The sequence below is a fragment of the Dendrobates tinctorius genome, unplaced genomic scaffold, assembly GCF_039654945.1.
Source record: "Dendrobates tinctorius isolate UK_male_01 unplaced genomic scaffold, ASM3965494v1 ptg000317l, whole genome shotgun sequence".
Classification (NCBI taxonomy): Eukaryota; Metazoa; Chordata; class Amphibia; order Anura; family Dendrobatidae; genus Dendrobates; species Dendrobates tinctorius.
Window position 1 is genome coordinate 1,234,895 of NW_027361984.1, and position 20,197 is coordinate 1,255,091.

At 46.0% G+C, this 20,197-nt stretch overlaps 1 protein-coding gene across 2 annotated transcripts in view; it reads right to left on the bottom strand.

The window, feature by feature from the left end:
- Nucleotides 1-582: 582 nt before the first annotated feature.
- EFCAB14 (EF-hand calcium binding domain 14) overlaps nucleotides 583-20,197 on the bottom strand; it is a 45,513-nt gene continuing 25,898 nt past the window's right edge. Inside the window, exons 2-10 of one of the 2 annotated variants that reach the window (XM_073561409.1) lie at nucleotides 17,590-17,738; nucleotides 17,280-17,425; nucleotides 16,787-16,885; nucleotides 16,356-16,466; nucleotides 16,223-16,267; nucleotides 15,981-16,136; nucleotides 15,856-15,906; nucleotides 3,063-3,156; nucleotides 583-1,815 (exon numbers count right to left, since the gene is read on the bottom strand). In XM_073561409.1, the coding sequence (XP_073417510.1) occupies nucleotides 1,694-1,815; nucleotides 3,063-3,156; nucleotides 15,856-15,906; nucleotides 15,981-16,136; nucleotides 16,223-16,267; nucleotides 16,356-16,466; nucleotides 16,787-16,885; nucleotides 17,280-17,425; nucleotides 17,590-17,738 (973 nt within the window). In that variant the 3' untranslated portion in view covers nucleotides 583-1,693. The remainder of the gene's footprint in view (nucleotides 1,816-3,062; nucleotides 3,157-15,855; nucleotides 15,907-15,980; nucleotides 16,137-16,222; nucleotides 16,268-16,355; nucleotides 16,467-16,786; nucleotides 16,886-17,279; nucleotides 17,426-17,589; nucleotides 17,739-20,197) is intronic. The other variant, XM_073561410.1, reaches the window with a different exon arrangement.

Here is a 20,197-nt window from a genome sequence, read left to right on the forward strand (position 1 = left end):
GAGCCTCCCCCTCTAGTGACTGCAGCCAGGATCTTAACATGTATATCTGTATACAGGGAGCTCCCCCTAGTGGTGACTGCAGACAGGATCTTATCACGTATCTCTGTATACAGGGAGCTCCCCCTAGTGGTGACTGCGGACAGGATCTTATCATGTATCTCTGTATTCAGGGAGCTCCCCCTACAGGTGGCTGCAGAAAGAATCTTATAATGTATCTCTGTATGCAGAGAGTCTCCCCCTCTAGTGACTGCAGCCACAATCTTAACATGTATATCTGTATACAGGGAGCTCCCCCTAGTGGTGACTGCAGACAGGATCTTATCACGTCTCTGTATACAGGGAGCTCCCCCTAGTGGTGACTGCAGACAGGATCTTATCACGTATCACCGTATTCAGGAAGCTCCCTCTAGAGGTGGCTGCAGAAAGAATCTTATAATGTATCTTTGTATGCAGAGAGCCTCCCCCTCTAGTGACTGCAGGCAAACATTATATGTTGAACCCGAGGTAAGAAAAGAAAGAGCTTCCCATTTATATCAACAGCTAGGGTACACACGGCTTTAGTCTCACTCATGCTCTGGCATCTCATCGTTAATAGAAACAGTTTTATTAGAGCAACGTACAACTTTGGAGTTTATCACATGGTCTGACAGGATCCAAGTTTCTTCCTCCTCCCTTGTTGGAGCGGAACTGACAACCAGTAGAGTCCTGTACACTCTGGTTACAGCTTTGTATGGAAGACCTTCCAATCAAGACTCACCATGTAAAGTGCACTTATCAGAGGTAAGAATCGCAGCATAATTCACCAGTATGAAGACTGCACGTCACCCTGTTTAGCAGTGGGGCCTTCACATTTTACACCATCTCAGGACACAAGTACCCCATAGAAGGTATATTAAACAGAAAACTGCACACAAATCTGAGTAATCTGCAACCCCGAGATTGGCCCTCATATCATGAGCTGAAAATGTAGCTGGAAATTAACCCTATAATTGCTGCTGGATTTTTAGAAGCAAGGGACAGTCATATTATCCGCAGTTATTCATCTCTAAATTTCGTGTTCAATCACCCACTGATCACAACCCGAGGACCCAGCAGACACTGCGACTGCAGGAGCAGAGTCCTTATCACTACGTGATGTGAGAAGGGTAAAGTGCAAGACAAGTTTAAGGCAAGTCCATGTAAACTACAAGACAAGACAGTTTTCACACAAATGATAAAACATCTGCGTTCCTATTGCTGGGGAAGGTATGACTCCAGCCCTGAGTGCTGCCGGTGAGGGCGCGTGCACAGGCTGCTCCTACAGTCATCACAGTCTAACATGGAACATGGCAGATACACACCAACCAGCAGCTTCAGTTCTGTCAGTGCGAAACGATTGTCTCCATTGCTATCATACGCCTTCAAAACTGGCAATGCAGCAGACCCCAACTTTAGTGAGAGCGGGAGATCATGGAAGGAAAATTGTTCCATAGATTCTGTGGGCAGATTTCATGAAGATATTCTCAAGATTTGGAGAGCAAAAAGACAACAGTCATTAGGGTTAACGACTAACCCATTTCACAATGTGTCCAGGAGAGGGGACAGCCTAAGCTGACACCAATGACACCAGAAGGGAACATCGACATTGCTACCGCCAGGAAGAAGAGATTTAAGCTGCCATCAGGATTCAGAACATAGTGCAACCTCCAGTCTCTCAGTGAAGAGGCATCCCCTTGCCTTGTACTGTAGAACTTCCCTGTAACAATAAATCACGCCGCTGTCGTCGTCTTGTTCTTGGATTCTTCTTCTCTGGTGGTGGAGATGTCACTGCATCATCTGTAGAAAATTAACAAGAAACAGATTCACTTACCTCCTCGAGAAGGATTACAGGCAGTGTCTTCTGCCTACACACCACCTACGGCTTGTAAAATTTTTCAACATTTTTTCCTCAAAGTTTACCATAATCTGGCGCAATAATGCTTCAAGCGCCAGTCTGAAACCAATAACATATGGGGTCAAAAATGAAACGTGGCATTACCCGTAGAACAATTGACCAGCATTTTCTTGCCCACATGAGCCTGGAGGTACATCACTAACTACAATCATGCCTGTCACAGCTGCTGCACGGCTCAAGCCTGAGGAACACGCTGGTGGTGCAGTGTGAACACTCTTTGCTCTTTAGGTTTCGCATTGGATCAATTCTTGAGTTGGCTCAATTAAGGGCATCAATATATTCACGAGACACCCAACATAGTGCAGAAGGATGAAAATTGGTAATCTTCTAGAGTATGTAATGTGTAGTGAGACCGCCACCACGTACAACAGATGGCATGGAGCCAGCATGGCTGATTATTTGGCAATTACTTTAGTAGTGATGTAACCATGAACCTAGTACAGAAGCCTTGTTTCTCGATCCCCGCAGACTGCAGTCCTACAACATCAGCTGGTGACAGGGCACGAGACCAGAGCTCGGCACATGTGAAAGAGAACGGACACATCTGGTCCTCCAGTACAGACTATTTTGTGAGCAAGACCCTGTGAAGTCTCTGATGAATCTTGTAAAATAAGAGCTGCACTCTTATTTCGATGTTCCTGTCCGCATACAGAGTGCATGTTATGGCCCATTGTTTCCAGTGATTTTTATTCCCGCATAAACTGTCAAATTAACGATTTGCTCACTGGTTGGATGGTAAGTGGCATGGATTGACTATCAGCTGCTGTAAACAGGCCATTAAGTCATGTGTCCAGCATAGGAGCCATTGAAACGGAGCACTGGTAACGAGACAAGTGCATATTGTCAATGAGAATGGTCACAGCTCTTCTTTACTTAAATATCAGTTTGTTTTCAATTAAAATGGCTCTTCAGTGTGTCAGGAGTTTGGGGGCCTGGAGTGCAGACAGCCACTCATTGCTGAATGGTCACTTGCCCTGATCATGCTCCAGGAGCTCATATGGGCATGGTTTACCCAAACTGTACCCCTCAGATCAGTCCAGAGATTGGGAAGTTGCAGCTTTTATTAGAAACTCAGGCTAGAAGTCAAGGTCTGAATTTTCTTTTGTGGTTTATGCTCCATGTCACTCACCAGCCTTCATCTTGTCACTGTCCGGGGCATTAGTCAGCACATGGATGAGCTGCAGCTTCTCTTGGATCTCAGAAACATCTTCATTCTTTGGGATCTTAGAAGAGAACAATGAGTAATGTATGGATAAGAAAATCGTAGTTATTTACCGATAACGGTATTTCTCTGATCCCATGACGGCACCACGGAGAGAGAGACGGATCCGCCCTCAGGGACAGGAAACCTACAGATGAAAAAGGCGGTACCTCTCTCCCACATCAGTTGGTTTACAGAGCATTACACAGAACTTTCAGCTGCAACTCAAATGGTTATAAAAAATCCAAAATTAATCAAATTACTAAACTTAAGCTTAATAGAGGCACCGTGTGGCTAAGTACTAAAGCTAACTAACTCACTCTAATGTGCACACCTGTGTGTGTGAAGGGGAGGGGATGTACGGGTGCCGTCATGGGATCAGAGAAATACCGTTATCGGTAAGTAACTACGATTTTCTCTTTCCCCCATGACGGCACCACGGAGAGAATTGCAAAGATTGTACATCTAGGGAGGGACCACCGCTTCCAGAACCCTTTTCCCAAAGGTGAGATCTGAAGAGGAGGTCAAGCCTAGACGGTAATGTTTGAAAAATGTAGAGGGGGAAGACCAAGTGGCAGCTCTACATATTTGTTCTATTGAAGCGCCGGCTTTCTCCGCCCAAGATGATGCCAGTGCCCTGGTTGAATGGGCCCTTACGTCCTCCGGGATGGCCACCCCGCAGGAGGAGTAGGATAGGGTGATGGCCTCTCTTATCCACCTCGCCAGTGTGGCCTTTGATGCTTTTTTGAACCTTTCGAGGACCCTGAAAACAGACAAACAGAGCCCTATCCTTCCTAAGCTCCCTTGTGGTTGTTAAATACTGGACCAGGCATCTTTTTACGTCTAAAGTGTGCCATACCTCCTCTGTTTTGTTTTTGGGATTGGGACAGAAGGAGGGTAGGGAGATTTCCTGGGTCCTATGAAACTGTGAGGACACCTTGGGAAGATATGCTGGGTCGGTTCTAAGAACTACCCTATAATCCAGAACTTGCGTGAAGGGTGAGTAGGCAGACAAAGCTTGTATATCATTAATGCGGCGGGCGGAAGTTAAGGTTACGAGGAGGCAGGTCTTAAGGGATAATATTTTTAAGGGAGCCTCCGCCAGGGGTTCGAAGGGAGATTTGGTTAGTGCGTTCAATACTAGGTTTAGATCCCAAGGGGGGGGGGGGGGTGGTACGTAGGGGGATCGGCCTAGATCTACTTGCGGCCCTCATGAACCTCCTAACCCACCGATTCCCGACTAAGTCATGATTATACAAAGCCCCTAAGGCCGCCACCTGTACTTTCAGGGTGCTTGTAGCTAGTCCCATTTCCAACCCCTTCTGTAGGAATTCCAGAATTTTTCCTATTGGGATCTCCCCCGTTGGGTCAGAATCTGATATTGATATGAATTTTTTCCATACTTTCCCATATGCCATAGTGGTTACTGGTTTTCTACTTTGCAGTAACGTGGTTACCAAGTTTGATGAAAAGCCCCTATTGCTTAGGAGTTCCCTCTCAAAAGCCAAGCTGTCGTGTAGGTTTTTTTATGTGTGGGTGATACACTGGTCCCTGGGATAGCAGGTCTGGAGATTCTGGCAGAACCCAGGGGTCTGTTACGGACATTCTTCTCAGCCAGGGGAACCATATTCTCTGGGGCCAGAAGGGTGCTATTACTACTACCGTCGCTTTGTCCCCCCGTATTTTCCTCAGTACTAAGGGAATAAGAGATATTGGAGGGAAAGCGTAAGCCAGATGGTAATCCCAGGGAATCGTGAAGGCATCTAGAGCTACTGGGCCCCCCCGGGGATCTATTGAGCAGAAGGCTTCCAATTTCCGGTTCTGACTGTTTGCAAATAAGTCTATTTCTGGCTTAGTTCCCACTCCCCCTGCTTTAGTTTAGGCGTGTTCTGCTCAAGAAGTCTGCTGTTCGGTTTTCCGACCCTTTTATGTGGAGGGCTGTCAGGGATTCCAGATTGTGTTCCGCTAGATGAAAGATGGATTTTGTTACTTCCATCAGTGCTCGAGATCTGGTGCCTCCCTGGTGGTTTAGATATGCTACCACTACTTGGTAGTCTGAAAAGACCCTTATGTGTTGGGAGCGAAGAGAGTCTAGAAAATGAACGAGAGCTAGCTTCACTGCCAGCAGCTCTTTCATGTTTGAGGAAGCTGACTGTCTTTCTTGAGCCCAGGGCCCTTGCGCTATCTGGCTGCCTAGGTGTGCACCCCACCCCAGGGGCTTGCATCTGTGGTTAAGATCTTTGCCGCTGGTAATGCCCAAGAGACCCCCTTGGTTAGATTGGCTGGGTCTGTCCACCAAGCTAAGGAGTGTATTGTGCTTGGTGAGATATTTAACCGCCTGTCTAAATTCTCGTGTAGGGAAACGTCTGCGTCTAATATTTCCCACTGTAAGACTCGTGTGTGGCTTTGTGCCCACTGTACTGCTGGCATGCAGGCTGTCATTGACCCCAATAGAGACATTGCCTTTCTCAGGGTAGTTACTGGGGAAGCCATCATTTGTGACACCATCTGTGTCATCTTTTGAATCTTCGCCTGTGGAAGGTAACATTTTTGTTCGGTTGAGTCCAGTATTATTCCCAAGTATTCCTGTACCTGGCTTGGTACGAGTTTGGATTTGGGCAAATTCAGCATCCATCCTAGATTCGTTAGAGATCCCATGACCATGTCCAATTGTTGTTTGCAGTGGTGAAAGGTGACGCCCACTACTAAGAGATCGTCCAGGTATGGGACTATCAGGATGTTTTGCTCTCTTATGTGGGCCATTACTTCCGACATTATTTTTGTAAATACTCTTGGGGCAATAGCTAGACCGAAGGGGAGAGCTATGAACTGATAATGTTTTATCTCCCACTGGATTGTCACCGCCACCCTGAGGTATTTCCTGTGGTCTTTGTGAATTGGTACATGGTAGTATGCATCTCTCAGGTCTAATACAGCCATGAAGCATGATGGGGGAAGCAATTTTACACAAGATTTTATTGTTTCCATCTTGAAACGCTGAATTTCCAAGAACTTGTTTAGTCTTTTTAGATTTATTATGGCCCTGTATGTTCCGTGTGGCTTTCTGCGGAGAAAGAGAGGGGAATAGAAGCTTTTGCCTGTCCTGGGAGGGGACTTCTTGTAGTACCCCCTTTTCCCTCAGGTTCGCGACCTCTTGTTGTAGAGCCAGCTGCTCGTGTGGTGTCTTTTGGGGTGTTATCACGAAAAAATGGTTGGGGAGGGTATTGAATTTTAGCCTCAGTCCTTCTTTTATTATGCTCAGGATCCACGGGCTTGCGGATATCTTTTCCCAGGCCTGGAAGAAGTAGGACAATCTTCCCATGACCCGGGGGGCACCTTCATTGTGGCTTTTTATTATCGGGTGGCTTGTTGAACATAAAGCCTTTGTTCTTATTTCTCTTATCCTCCCAACCTTCCCTGTTTCCTTTTGGGGGTCTTCGCCACATGAATCTTCTGTTCCGAAAAGGCCGTTTGTATGACTGATTAGGGAAACCTGGAAAGGATTTTTCCCTGTCTCCCGCCTTCTCCAAGATGTCGTCTAACGTTGGGCCAAATAAGAACTCTCCCTCACATGGTATTGCGCGCATCTGGTTTTAGTCTGCAGATATCCCAGCCAGCATTTTAGCCATAAGGCGCGTCTCACGGCATTTGAGAAGGAGGCCGCTCTGGCCGCCAACCTAGTTGAGGCTACTGACGCATCCGCCAGGAAGGCTGCTGCTCCCTTCATTACAGAAACTGACCATTGTATTGTTTCTCTTGGGACTTTCCCTTTTATTTGGGAATCTAAGTGATCTAACCAGACCATTAGGGCGCGTGCCGTGCATGTGGCCGCTATGGCTGGCTTTAGTCCCCCTCCTGCCGCCTCCCAAGCGTTTTTTCAGAAAGCTTTCTGCCTTTTTATCCATTGGGTCCTTCAGGGTACCCATGTCTTCGAAGGGAAGGGCAAATTTGCAACCGCCACATCCAGTTTAGGTGCTTTACTCCGTAGGGAGCAGGCCGGGTCATCAAAAGGGTATTTTCTCTTGGGTGTTAGGAGGGCCTTCGTGTCTGGCTTTTTCCATTCTCGTTTAATTAGAGAGTGGATTTTCTCATTTACTGGAAAAACTCTCCGTTTTTTTTGTTCCAGTCCACTGAAGATCAACTCTTCCGCCGTTTTTTTAGGGCGCTCATCTACCAGCCCCAGAGTTGTCCTCACGGCTTTTACCAGTGCGTCCGTCTCATCAATAGGGAAGCAGCTGCGTCCCCCTTCTGAGGATGATGATGATGACTGGGAGGTTGATGAACAACTTAAGTTAGATGATTCACTCCCTGACTCACTAGTACTGGACTCCGGAGATCTATGCCTGGACCTGCGTTTTTTCTTAGTGGTTCTAGCTTGAGGGCGTCCTCTACCTGGGTCCTTATCAATGTTTTGAGGTCTGAAGCAAACCTCGGAGATTCCTCCTCTATAGTCTGCTCTATGCATGCTGCGCAGAGCTTTTTCTGCCATGTAGGGGGCAGCTCCTCCGTGCATATAGCACATACCATGTGCTTGGATTTTGCTGTGCACTTGCGCCCCTGAGAAGAAAAAATGAATAATCGCACATTAGAAAGCGGGCTTTCACGGAGATCACTCACCCCCTTGTGGAACGAGAGGTACCGTCTCGGGCGTAGGCATTATTTCCACCGCTGAATCCACTTCTGGCTGTGCTGCCATGGTGGAGCTTTGGCTGCGCCGCGATCCTGTATGACCGCTGCTGCCGCGAAGAGTTGCGTTGGCGCTGTTCTCGTGACTGCTGCCGCCCCTGCTTCGGGGATCGCTGCCGCGTCTCCTTCTCTTTCTGAGGCTTTCCACTCAGTGATCGCCTCTCCTCTTTTGTGGGGCTTTAATATATACTATTTTTTTTTTTTTTTAATTTGGCGCCTCCTCCCCGCTGTCTGAGCCCTCGCCGGAAGTGACGCCTGCGCATGCGCACTGCGGGATCTCCCAGCAGTGCATTGCGACTCCTGAAGAAAGATGCTGCTCGCGCACGCCCGGTACCGTCGTTCAGCAGCCCGCGGTGACCGCCGCCACCCCCATCGCTGCAAGCCCTGTGGGCATATACCTTGCGGCTCCCGGTGGCCGCCGCCGCCACCCCCTCCGGGCCGCTCCCAGGTCCTGCCCCGACCCCTGTACCTTTTGCGGTCCCGGTGGCCGCCGCCATCCTCCGCAGGCAGCTCTGGGTCTCTCGCAGGGGGCTCTCTACGAGTGACCACCGTCACTCTTAAAGGAGACAGCAACCCCCTTTTTTTTTTTTTCTTCTGGGATCAGCAGGCTTCGTCCACGGATCTTCGCTGCCTCTCCCCCACTCACCCTCAAGGCCCGCCGCCTCGGTGGTGGTGCTATGGGGGGAGCCTGCGCAAGGCCTCGACCCAGCTGAGGCAGGGAGCCCCGCTGCCTATCACCGGACTGGCTCGGTCCCCGGCATCCCACGACGACTGCAGGTACGTGCTGTAGGTTCCCCGTCAGGGACAGGAAACCAACTGATGTGGGAGAGAGGTACCGCCTTTTTCATCTGTAGGTTTCCTGTCCCTGAGGGCGGATCCCTCTCTCTCTCCGTGGTGCCGTCATGGGGGAAAGAGAAATATCAACAGAACATATGAAAAACTAGTGACTGAATAGACAAAGAGGAATGGAGGCAGGTGACTGAAAGAAGCATGGAGGCCAACAAAGTCTGGAGAAATGACAAGGGGAGGGCAGGGAGGAGTCTTGAGAAAGAACATGATGAAAGTGTGGTATGGGGGAAAGGCAGGAGATTGCAGAAAGCAGCTGGGGAGAGGGAGAAACAGGAGTCTGGAGGAAGAATCTTAAGCTGGAGTCACACATAGCGACTTACCAGCGATTCCGACAACGATATCAACGTGTCAGGATCGTTGGTAAGTCGCTATGTGATCGCTGGTGAGCTGTCTTACAGACAGCTTCACCAGCGATCAGCACAGCGATGCCGAGCGCCCGTCATCGCTGTGTTCGTTAGCGCTGATGCCATATCCCTGTAAAAAAATAGAATTAAAATAAAAAATATTGTTATTCTCACCTTCCGACGTCCCGCGCAGCCATCCCGCCTCTCTCCACGCTCCGGTCCCAGTAATCCTTTGCGAGAATGTCACGGTCTTGCGTCAGCGCGACATCTCGTGGTCATTCGTGCAAAGGATCACTGGGACCGGAGCGTGGAGAGAGGCGGGATGGCTGCGCGGGACGTCGGCAGGTGAGAATAACAATATTTTTTATTTTTTTTATTATTTTTTACAGCTGATCGCTGGTCTCCCGCCTGTCACACGCAGCGATGTGTGCTGGCCAGCGGGAGACCAGCGACGAAAAATATGTCCAGAGGTTTCTTGCAGCGATCAGCGATGCCGACAGGGGGGCCGGTCGCTGATCGCTGTCACACACAGCGATCTCGCTGGTGAGATCGCTGTTGTGTCACAAAAGTTGTGACTCAGCAGCGATCTCGCTAGTGAGATTGCTATGTGTGACTCCCGCTTTAGAGTCAGGGTCAGGTAGGAGACCGCAGGAAGCACAAGATGGGGGAGCAGGGAGGAGTCTGGAGAAAGCATGCGGGGGGGGAGCAGGGAGGAGTCTGGAGAAAGCATGCAGGGGGAGCAGGGAGGAGTCTGGAGAAAGCATGCGGGGGGAGCAGGGAGGAGTCTGGAGAAACCATGCGCGGGGAGCAGGGAGGAGTCTGGAGAAAGCATACGGGGGGAGCAGGGAGGAGTCTGGAGAAAGCATGCGGGGGGAGCAGGGAGGAGTCTGGAGAAAGCATGCGGGGGGAGCAGGGAGGAGTCTGGAGAAACCATGCGGGGAAGCAGGGAGGAGTCTTGAGAACGGATGCGGGGGAGCAGGGAGGAGTCTGGAGAAAGCATGCGGGGGAGCAGGGAGGAGTCTGGAGAAAGCATGCGGGGGAGCAGGGAGGAGTCTGGAGAAAGCATGCGGGGGAGCAGGGAGGAGTCTGGAGAAAGCATGCGGGGGAGCAGGGAGGAGTCTGGAGAAAGCATGCGGGGGAGCAGGGAGGAGTCTGGAGAAAGCATGCGGGGGAGCAGGGAGGAGTCTGGAGAAAGCATGCGGGGGTGCAGGGAGGAGTCTGGAGAAAGCATGCGGGGGTGCAGGGAGGAGTCTGGAGAAAGCATGTGGGGGAACAGGGAGGAGTCTGAAGAACGCATACGGGGGAGCAGGGAGGAGTCTGGAGAAAGCATGCGGGGGTGCAGGGAGGAGTCTGGAGAAAGCATGTGGGGGAACAGGGAGGAGTCTGGAGAACGCATACGGGGGAGCAGGGAGGTGTCTGGAGAACGCATGTGTGGGAGCAGGGAGGAGTCTGGAGAACGCATGCGGGGGAGCAGGGAGGAGTCTGGAGAACGCATGCGGGGGAGCAGGGAGGAAGAAGTCTGGAGAAAGCATGCAGAGGAGAAGGGAGGAAGGAGTCTGGAGAAAGCATGCGGGGGAGCAGGGAGGATTGTGAAGGCAGCATCTGGGGAGAGCAGGGAGGAATGTTAAATATCTGGGGGGCAAGGAGGAGTCTGAAAGAAATATCTGGGGGAGTATGGAAATCAATCTCAGAAAATAGAGCCCACCATATATTTATATTCCACTTCTGATGCACTGGTGCACTGGATTACCCACATGTACAAGACGCACCTCTTCTCATTCTTAAAGTCATGCCTAGTGAGTCGGATGATCCCCCTTAATCCTTACCCTAGCTTACTAATATGCCATAATCAACCAAACTAGGGCAATACCCTCCATAAAGAGGGGGTCCAGAAGAAGCTGCAAGAGTGCACAACCATCAGGAAGCTACATTTTCCCCACCTACAACGCTGTAGTACGAAAGCATAGAAATGCAGGGTATGGCAAACAGAAGCACCCAGTGTTAGTCTGGGGTCACACTGCGTTAAGGCAGTCCGTTTAATGGATTGCGTTACACCGCGGCATAATGCAATCCGTTAACGCTGCCATTCACTTCCATTAGGAGCGCATCGCTAGCGCATGCCATAAATCGGCATGCGCTAGCGATGTGCCTTCATTCTGTGACGGACCCTCGGACGTGGGCCGCAGCATCCGTCTCCGCTAGCACAGATGAAGCATCTGCGCTAGCTGTATAGCATAACGTGATCGCGTTATGCTATAGCGTTAACGCAGCTCGTCAACGCTATGCGTTGAACGGACTGCTTTAACGCAGTATGAACCTGGCCGTACATATACAGTGCCTTGCGAAAGTATTCGGCCCCCTGGAACTTTTCAACCTTTTCCCACATATCATGCTTCAAACATAAAGATACCAAATGTAAATTTTTGGTGAAGAATCAACAAGTGGGACACAATTGTTAAGTTGAACGAAATTTATTGGTTGTTTTAAATTTTTGTGGAAATTCAAACACTGAAAAGTGGGGCGTGCAATATTATTTGGCCCCTTTAACTTAATACTTTGTTGCGCCACTTTTGCTGCGATTACAGCTGCAGGTCGCTTGGGGTATGTCTCTATCAGTTTTATACATCGAGACACTCAAATTCTTGCCCATTCTTCCTTGGCAAACAGCTCGAGCTCAGTGAGGTTGGATGGAGATCGTTTGTGAACAGCAGTTTTCAGCTCTTTCCACAGATTCTCGATTGGATTCAGGTCCGGACTGTGACTTGGCCATTCTAGCACCTGGATACGTTTATTTGTGAACCATTCCATTGTAGATTTTGCTTTATGTTTGGGATCATTGTCTTGTTGGAAGACAAATCTCCGTCCCAGTCTCAGGTCTTTTGCAGACTCAAACAGGTTTTCTTCAAGAATGGTCCTGTATTTGGCTTCATCCATCGTCCCATCAATTTTAACCATCTTCCCTGTCCCTGCTGAAGAATCATAGAATCGTAGAGTTGGAAGGGACCTCCTGGGCCATCTGGTCCAACCCCCTGCTCAAAGCAGGATTCGCTAAATCATCCCAGTCAGATGTCTGTCCAGCCTCTGTTTGAAGACTTCCATTGAAGGAGAACTCACCACTTCTCGTGGCAGCTTGTTCCACTCATTGATCACTCTGTCAAAAAGTTTTTTCTAATATCTAATCTGTGTCTCCTCCCATTCAGTTTCATCCCATTGCTTCTAGTCTTTCCTTGTGCAAATGAGAATAAAGTTGATCCTTCTACAATGTGACAGCCCTTTAGATATTTGTAGACAGCTATTAAGTCTCCTCTCAGTCTTCTCTTTGGCAAACTAAACATTCCCAAATCCTGCAACCTTTCCTCATAAGACAGGGTTTGCAGACCAGTCACCATTCTGGTCGCTCTTTTCTGAACTTGCTCGTTTGTTGATGTCTTTTTAAAATGTGGTGCCCAAAACTGGACACAATATTCCAGATGAGGTCTGACCAAAGAGGAGTAGAGGGAAATAATGACTTCACGTGATCTAAACTGTATGCTTCTGTTAATACATCCTAGAATTGCATTTGCCTTTTTTGCTGCTGCATCACACTGTTGACTCATATTCAGTCTGTGATCTATTAGTATACCCAAGTCTTTTTCACATGTGCTGTTGCTTAGCCCTATTCCTCCCATTCTGTATATGTTTTTTCATTTTTATTGCCCAGATGTAGTACTTTGCATTTTTCCCTGTTAAAAACCATTCTGTTAGTTGCTGCCCACTTCTCCAGTTTATTTATATCTTTTTGAATCCTCTCTCTCTCTTCTCTAGTATTAGCTATCCCTCCTAGCTTTGTGTCATCAGCAAATTTAATCAGTTTACCCTCAATTCCTTCATCTAAATCATTGATAAAGATGTTGAACAATACAGGGCCCAGGACAGAGCCCTGTGGTACCCCACTTGAGACATTATTCCAACTGGATGTGCAGCCATTTACAACCACTCTTTGGGTCCGATCACTAAGCCAGTTATGAATCCACCTAACAGTTGCCTTGTCCATTCCATACTTAGTCATTTTTTTCAATAAGGATTGTATGAGATACTTTGTCAAATGCTTTGCTGAAGTCAAGATATACTATATCTACAGCATTTCCTTGATCCACCCAATCAGTGATTCCGTCATAGAAGGAAATTAAGTTAGTCTGACATGACTTATTAGTTACAAACCCATGCTGACTCTGTTTAATCACTTCATTCTTATCCAGGTATTGACATACATGTTGTTTAATAATTTGTTCAAAGATCTTTCCTGGTATAGAAGTCAGACTCACCGGCCTATAGTTGCCTGGGTCCACCTTCTTCCCCTTTTTGAAGATAGGAACATCATTTGCTCTTCTCCAGTCTTCTGGGACTTCTCCTGTTCTCCAAGAATTTTCAAAGATTATGTAGAGGGGTTCAAAAATTTCTTCTGCCATCTCCTTCAGTACTCTGGGGTGTAATTCATCTGGACCTGGAGACTTGACTTCATTTAGGTTAGCTAAGTGTTTCCTCACTATCTTTCTGTTTATAGATATCCTGGATTCTTCTATTCCCTTAATAGGACAGTGAAGAACAGTTGATGTTACATTTCCTTTCTGAGAGAAAACAGATGCAAAATAGGAATTTAAAAGTTCGGCCTTCTCAACATCCTGTCTTAACATTTCATCATTTTCATCCTGTAAAAATCCTATAGCATCTTTGACTTTTCTTTTACTTTTGACATATCCCCAAAATCCTTTATTATTGCTTTTGACATCTCTTGCAAGCCTCAATTCATTTTCAGCTTTAGATAATCTGATTTGTGCCCTGCAGGTTCTGCAGACAGCATTATATTCTTCTTTAGATATGCCTCCATCTTTCCATTTTATAAACATTTTTTTCTTCCTTTTTAGCATGTGCTTAAGTTCTGTGTTCATCCATCCTGGTTTCCTTAAATGCTTCCTATTCTTCCCTCTTTTCGGAATTGTTAACAATTGTGCTGTGAGAAGTTCATTTTTCAAGATTTCCCATCCTTCCTGGACATTTTTGTCCTTAAGGATATCCAGCCATTGGATCCCTCCAATTCTCTTTCTGAATCCCTTAAAATCTGCCTTTCTGAAATCTAACCTTGACGTCTGAGTCTTCACAGGTCTTCCTCCTCTAGTTATCCAAAATTCTAAAATAGCATGGTCGCTACCTCCTAGGGTCCCAGCCACTTTTACCTCCTCAACCATTTCCTCCCTGTTTATAAGGATTAGATCCAAGGTAGCAGTTCCCCTTGTTTTCTCCCCTACCTTTTGGAAGATAATGTTGTCAGCAAGAGAGGATAAGAATTTCCTTGACCTGTTAGTTTTGCCTGAGAGAGATTCCCAACAAATGTCTGGATAGTTGAAATCTCCCATGACAACTATGTCATATTTTTTGGAGAACTTGGCCATTTGATGCATAAAGAGTTCATCCATATCTTCAGCTTGCACAGGCGGCCTCTAGTAAATGCCTACAATGGTGTCCTTTTCATTGTTCTGTTCTTGTATTCTTACCCAAACAGTTTCCACAGAACTCCCAGTCTCTGAAGCTTCAATCTCTGTGCAGATATACGCGTTTCTAACATACAATGCGACACCTCCTCCTCGTTTATCAAGTCTGTTTCTTGCAAATAAGTTATATCCTTCTAGTCTTGTATTCCAATCATGTGTATCGTCCCACCAAGTTTCAGTAATTCCAATGACATCATATTTCTTTTCCTGTGTTAGTAGTTCCAATTCTCCTTGTTTGTTGCCCATGCTTTGTGCATTAGTATAGAAACATTTTAGTTTGTGATTGATTTCTCTTTCTCCAAAAAAAGCAGGCCCAAACCATGATGCTGCCTCCACCATGTTTGACAGTGGGGATGGTGTGATCAGGGTGAAGAGCTGTGTTGCCTTTACGCCAAACATATCGTTTGGCATTGTTGCCAAATAGTTCATTTTTGGTTTCATCTGACCAGAGCACCTTCTTCCACATGTTTGGTGTGTCTCCCAAGTGGCTTGTTGCAAACTTTAAGCAACATTTTTTATGGATATCTTTGAGAAATGGCTTTCTTCTTGCCACTTTTCCATAAAGACCAGATTTGTGCAGTGTATGACTGATTTTTGTCCTATGGACAGACTGTCCCACCTCAGCTGCAGATCTCTGTAGTTCATCCAGAGTGATTATGGGCCTCTGGCTGCATCTCTTCTCCTTGTTTAAGATGAAAGTTTAGAGGAACGGCCGGGTCTTGCTAGATTTGCAGTGGTATGATACTCCTTCCATTTCAATATGATCGCTTGCACAGTGCTCCTTGGGATGTTTAAAGTTTGGGAAATCATTTTGGATCCAAATTCGGCTTTAAACTTCTATACAACAGTATCACGGACCTGCCTGTTGTGTTCCTTGGTCTTCATGATGCTCTCTGTGCATCAAACAGAACCCTGAGACTATCACAGAGCAGGTGCATTTATACGGAGACTTGATTACACACAGGTGGATTATATTTATCATCATCAGTCTTTTAGGACAACATTGGATCATTCAGAGATCCACTATGAACTTCTGGAGTGAGTTTGCTGCACTGAAAGTAAAGGGGCCAAATAATATTGCATGCCCCACTTTTCAGTTTTTGAATTTCCACAAAAATTTAAAATAACCAATAAATTTTGTTCAACTTCACAATTGTGTCCCACTTGTTGATTATTCACCAAAAATTTACATTTGGTATCTTTATGGTTGAAGCATGACATGTGGGAAAAGGCTGAAAAGTTCCAGGGAGTTGCACTTTAATTCAACACATGATTTTAAGACATTCCAATGGTAGGCATGCACTTGGCTCTTACCTCGGAGGCATCCGCTCGGCTTGCGTTAATTGAGTATGTTGAATTTTCCACCTAGAAACAAGGATACTTTGCTGAGCCTGCAGCCACTGACCCAAAGGACGATGGCCACTGGATCAGACACTCACCATGCCGACCTCCTTATCATGCAGATGTATGCTCTCTAAAGCAGCCAGTCTCTGGCTTAGGTTAGCTATGGTGAAGTCCATGTGGAGGAGCCGCTGGTCATTCTGCTTCATGTACATCAGCAAAGTGGTGTTCAGATCCTCCAAGGAGACCTGAACCTGTAGCACAGAATAAGAAGCAATCATAATCCCACCCCAGACCCCATTCCACCCAGGACAGAGAAGATGAGTGATAGGGATCCTACCTGAAGAACACTACTCATGCTTGTAGCTGAGGGCTCAGATACGACCTGCAAAAGATGACCAGGAAGGTGAACAAGCATTCCTCCCCAAATGAACGGTGTCGTGGAGAGAGATGATCTACTGGTGGCCACTCACCACATCACTTTGAAGAGCCTCTACTTTCTTCTTCTGTTCCTCTGCTGCTATTTGTAATGTCTCCACATCATGATGGACACTGGTCAACGTACTGCCCAAAGTAGCCACACTCTGTAATAGAAGAAAAGCAGGCATTACATACTCTGCCAGTGTTCCCCAACTCCAGTCCTCAAGAGCCACCAACGGTTCATGTTTTCAGGATTTCCTTAGTATGGCCCAGGTGATAATTGCAGTACTTGCATAGGCAATAATTCCATCACCAGGGCAATACTAATGAAATCCTGAAAACATGACCTGTTGGTGGCTCGAGGACTGGATTTGGGGAACACTGCTCTATGCAAACAGGTGGGAGACAAACAACACAAGATAGCAGAGCACAATGAACAGCTGGGGAGAGGTATGAGGAGTATGGGGTCCGGGCAGGTTCATACCTTCTGCAGCTCCTCCATTGCTTTAGGTAGGTTGATCCTATCGGACGCTGACTTAAGACTGACTTTCAGCTGAGTGACAGTGGCGGTCAGAAATGCAATCTGCAAGAAAGTGGCAAAACAAATGCATACATTAATCCAAGCATACAAGGAACAGTATAGAGCACGGTACCCGATTAGATAACGTCCGAGCTGTAGTAGTGTAGAGCAGGGTTCCCCAACTCCAGTCCTCAAGGCCCACCAACAGATCATGTTTTCAGGATTTCCTTTGTCTTGCACAGGTGAAGCAATGATCACCTGAGCAATACTAAGGAAATCCTGAAAACATAATCTGTTGGTGGGTCTTGAGGACTGGGGCTGGGGAACCCTGGTGTAGAGGACACTGTGGAGCACTATGCTGTCAGATCTACTCTCCTCCATCCTTCCTGGTTCTCAGCAGTAGGGGCGTCAGATCTATTGTCATGGGGGTAGCCTTGTGCCCCTGATCACCACTCACCTGATTATTCATCTCTGTTATGTTATCCCACAGTCTATTTAACCCCTTGTCTCCACTCTCTATTTCCTCGAGGCGCCTCTGTTTCACCATTAAGCTTTCACTGATCTTCGGGATCTCTTGGCCCGAGCTCCGCTGAGCGGATTCCACTGTGAAAAGGAGGTCATAATCATAGGGTCCACAACTCACACAGATGTCATTTTTGGTTCATTTTAACCCTTCCACCGCCAGGGATCTAATAGTTACCATCCGGATGTGAAAGGGTTAAGTTCCAGCTCCTGATGGGGAACTTGCCAGGCTGACACATTCTTACTTGCTTTGAACTGTTCTTTAAGGGCATCTATGTTCTCCTTCAGGACGACTTGCATCCAGACCAGGCCAATACATGTCACCACACAGGCTGCCAGCACGATGAAGCCGCAGAGAGGGTAGCACATCCGGCAGCACCGGAGAATGCTCCACCTGCGAGAACAGGAAAGATAGAAGGCTCTAATAAAGACTGCTCACACCTACACAAGAAGGAAATATCGAAAGTTTATAGATGCCCAAGGATATGCCCACATATATAAAACTAAACAACTATTTCCTAAAATTAGGCACAAAATAGAATTTTAACATATTTGTCACTTTATTAAACAATTTAAAAAGACACAACACAGACATGATAAAAAGGGAAAAAGCAAAAAATAGGGTGGGAAAGATTAAAAAATATATGTAGAGAGGGAAATGAGTGTGCACTTAGTAGAAAGTAAAATGAACTAGATGGGCATTTCCTGAAGGAAATACATGCTGCTTGAACAGCGCTGCCAGCTTTACAGCAGTGTATCAGGTGTCAACTGTAAGAAAGTAAAGTTAGAATATGAATGTTGTGTATAGCGATGGCACAACCTGGGATGGGTTGTATATGAAGCCAATGGGGGTGATGTAGTGATGTCACCATCATAGAATATTGGTTGCAGGCTAAAGGACCTGTGTGATGTCTCCACCATTTGCTTCAAGGGGACGCTGGGACCCACAATGATGAAATGAACAGGGTCCGGACACTTGTGAAGAAAAGGCAGACTGTCCTAGGCAGAGTCTGTATGTAAGAAATTGTGGCTGCTCAGTTTGATTTATTGATTTCACTACAAATTCTGATTGCAACGAATAATCTCTCTAGCAGCAAGTTCTCACAGGTAGACTCTGCTAATGTAAAGTCTGTCTGCTTTTGGCAGATTGACATGTTCTCTTGACTCACAGCAGACATAGAAGAACAGTTTGGCTGCTGACTGTCCATTATGTGTATAAAGAAAACTGGCATGAACTCATATAGGCAGTCATCAGATGTTTCTATTAATGCATGAAACAATAGAAGTCTTTCAATCATATCACTTAGATGTTCAAAAGTCAGCATCACAGCAGTACCTAAACAGTCATCGCAGGACAACCCTTCAGGAGACCTGCAATGAGAGTCAAAGAAAGCATAACACCCCGAGTTATCCCGGAACACAGCGATAGTTAAACTGCGCATTAAGAGTAATGCATATTTAACCTCTGATGTCAAACACTGCAGTCTTTTGGAAAGTGTCCAGAGGTCGGTAGCACCATCAGGTGCAGGAGCCCTGAAATATCCATAAAGTGAGGGAAGTTTATTAACACTGCATGTATCCTTATTGATTAAGACAGTGTTTGGAAGATCTTCAAAACTTAAATAGTCATGGACAAACTTCCCTTCAGCAATTAGCTTTTCCTTTATGCTAGTGTGCAAGAAGTTGCCCTTTTTCAAAATGTAATCTAGGTCTTTACTCTTAAGCTGTAAACGCTCATGAAGAACAATGAGAAATGTCAATGCATTCAAAGTACATTGTTTGTTCCTAGATGTTTCAGGATATTGAGAAGCTTGTACACAAATAACATTTTTGATATGTTCTTTTTTTAAACTAGCAGATCCATACATATCTTCTAATTGCTTCTTCTCGAATGAGCTGTGAACTAATGGCAGTTGACATATTTTATATTCAGATAAATTTATCCCTTTCCAACGGTTTTTTTGAGCTTCAGACCGTTTTCCCTTTACGTGGCATTCTGCAACAGTAATAATACATTTCTTTATAAAGATGCTAATACAACCATAAATACTGTCAAATAATAGACTTAGGCCTTATTCACAGGAGCACTTTTCCGGCACTAAACGTGAACTTTTTTAAACTCGCACCTTTTTTAATCACATATAGTGCCGAAAATGTGCTTGAAAAATGTGAGCATTGCTACATAGAACTCTATGTGCCAGAAAAGTATGCATTAACCCCTTCACCCCCAAGGGTGGTTTGCACGTTCATGACCGGGCCAATTTTTTCAATTCTGACCACTGTCCCTTTATGAGGTCATAACCCTGGAACGCTTCCATGGATCTCGATGATTCTGACATTGTTTTCTCGTGACATATTGTACTTCATGTTAGTGGTAAAATTTCATTCAAATAACTTGCGTTTATTTGTGAGAAAAATACAAATTTGGCGAAAATTTAGCAATTTTCCAACTTTGAATTTTTATGCCCTTAAATCACAGCGATACGGCACACAAAAAACTTGATAACTAACATTTCCCACATGTTTACTTTACATCAGCACAATTTTGGAACCAAAATTTTTTTTTGTTAAGAAGTTATAAGGGTTAAAAGTTGACCAGCGATTTCTCATTTTTACAACACCATTTTATTTTTAGGACCACATCACATTTGAAGCCACTTTGAGGGGTCTATATGATAGAAAATACCCAAAAGTGACACCATTCTAAAAACTGCACCCCTTAAGGTGCTCAAAACCACATTCAAGAAGTTTATTAACCCTTTAGGTGCGTCACAGGAATTTTTTTGAATATTTAAAAAAAATGAACATCTAACTTTTTTTCATAAAAAAAATACTTCAGGTTCAATTTTTTTT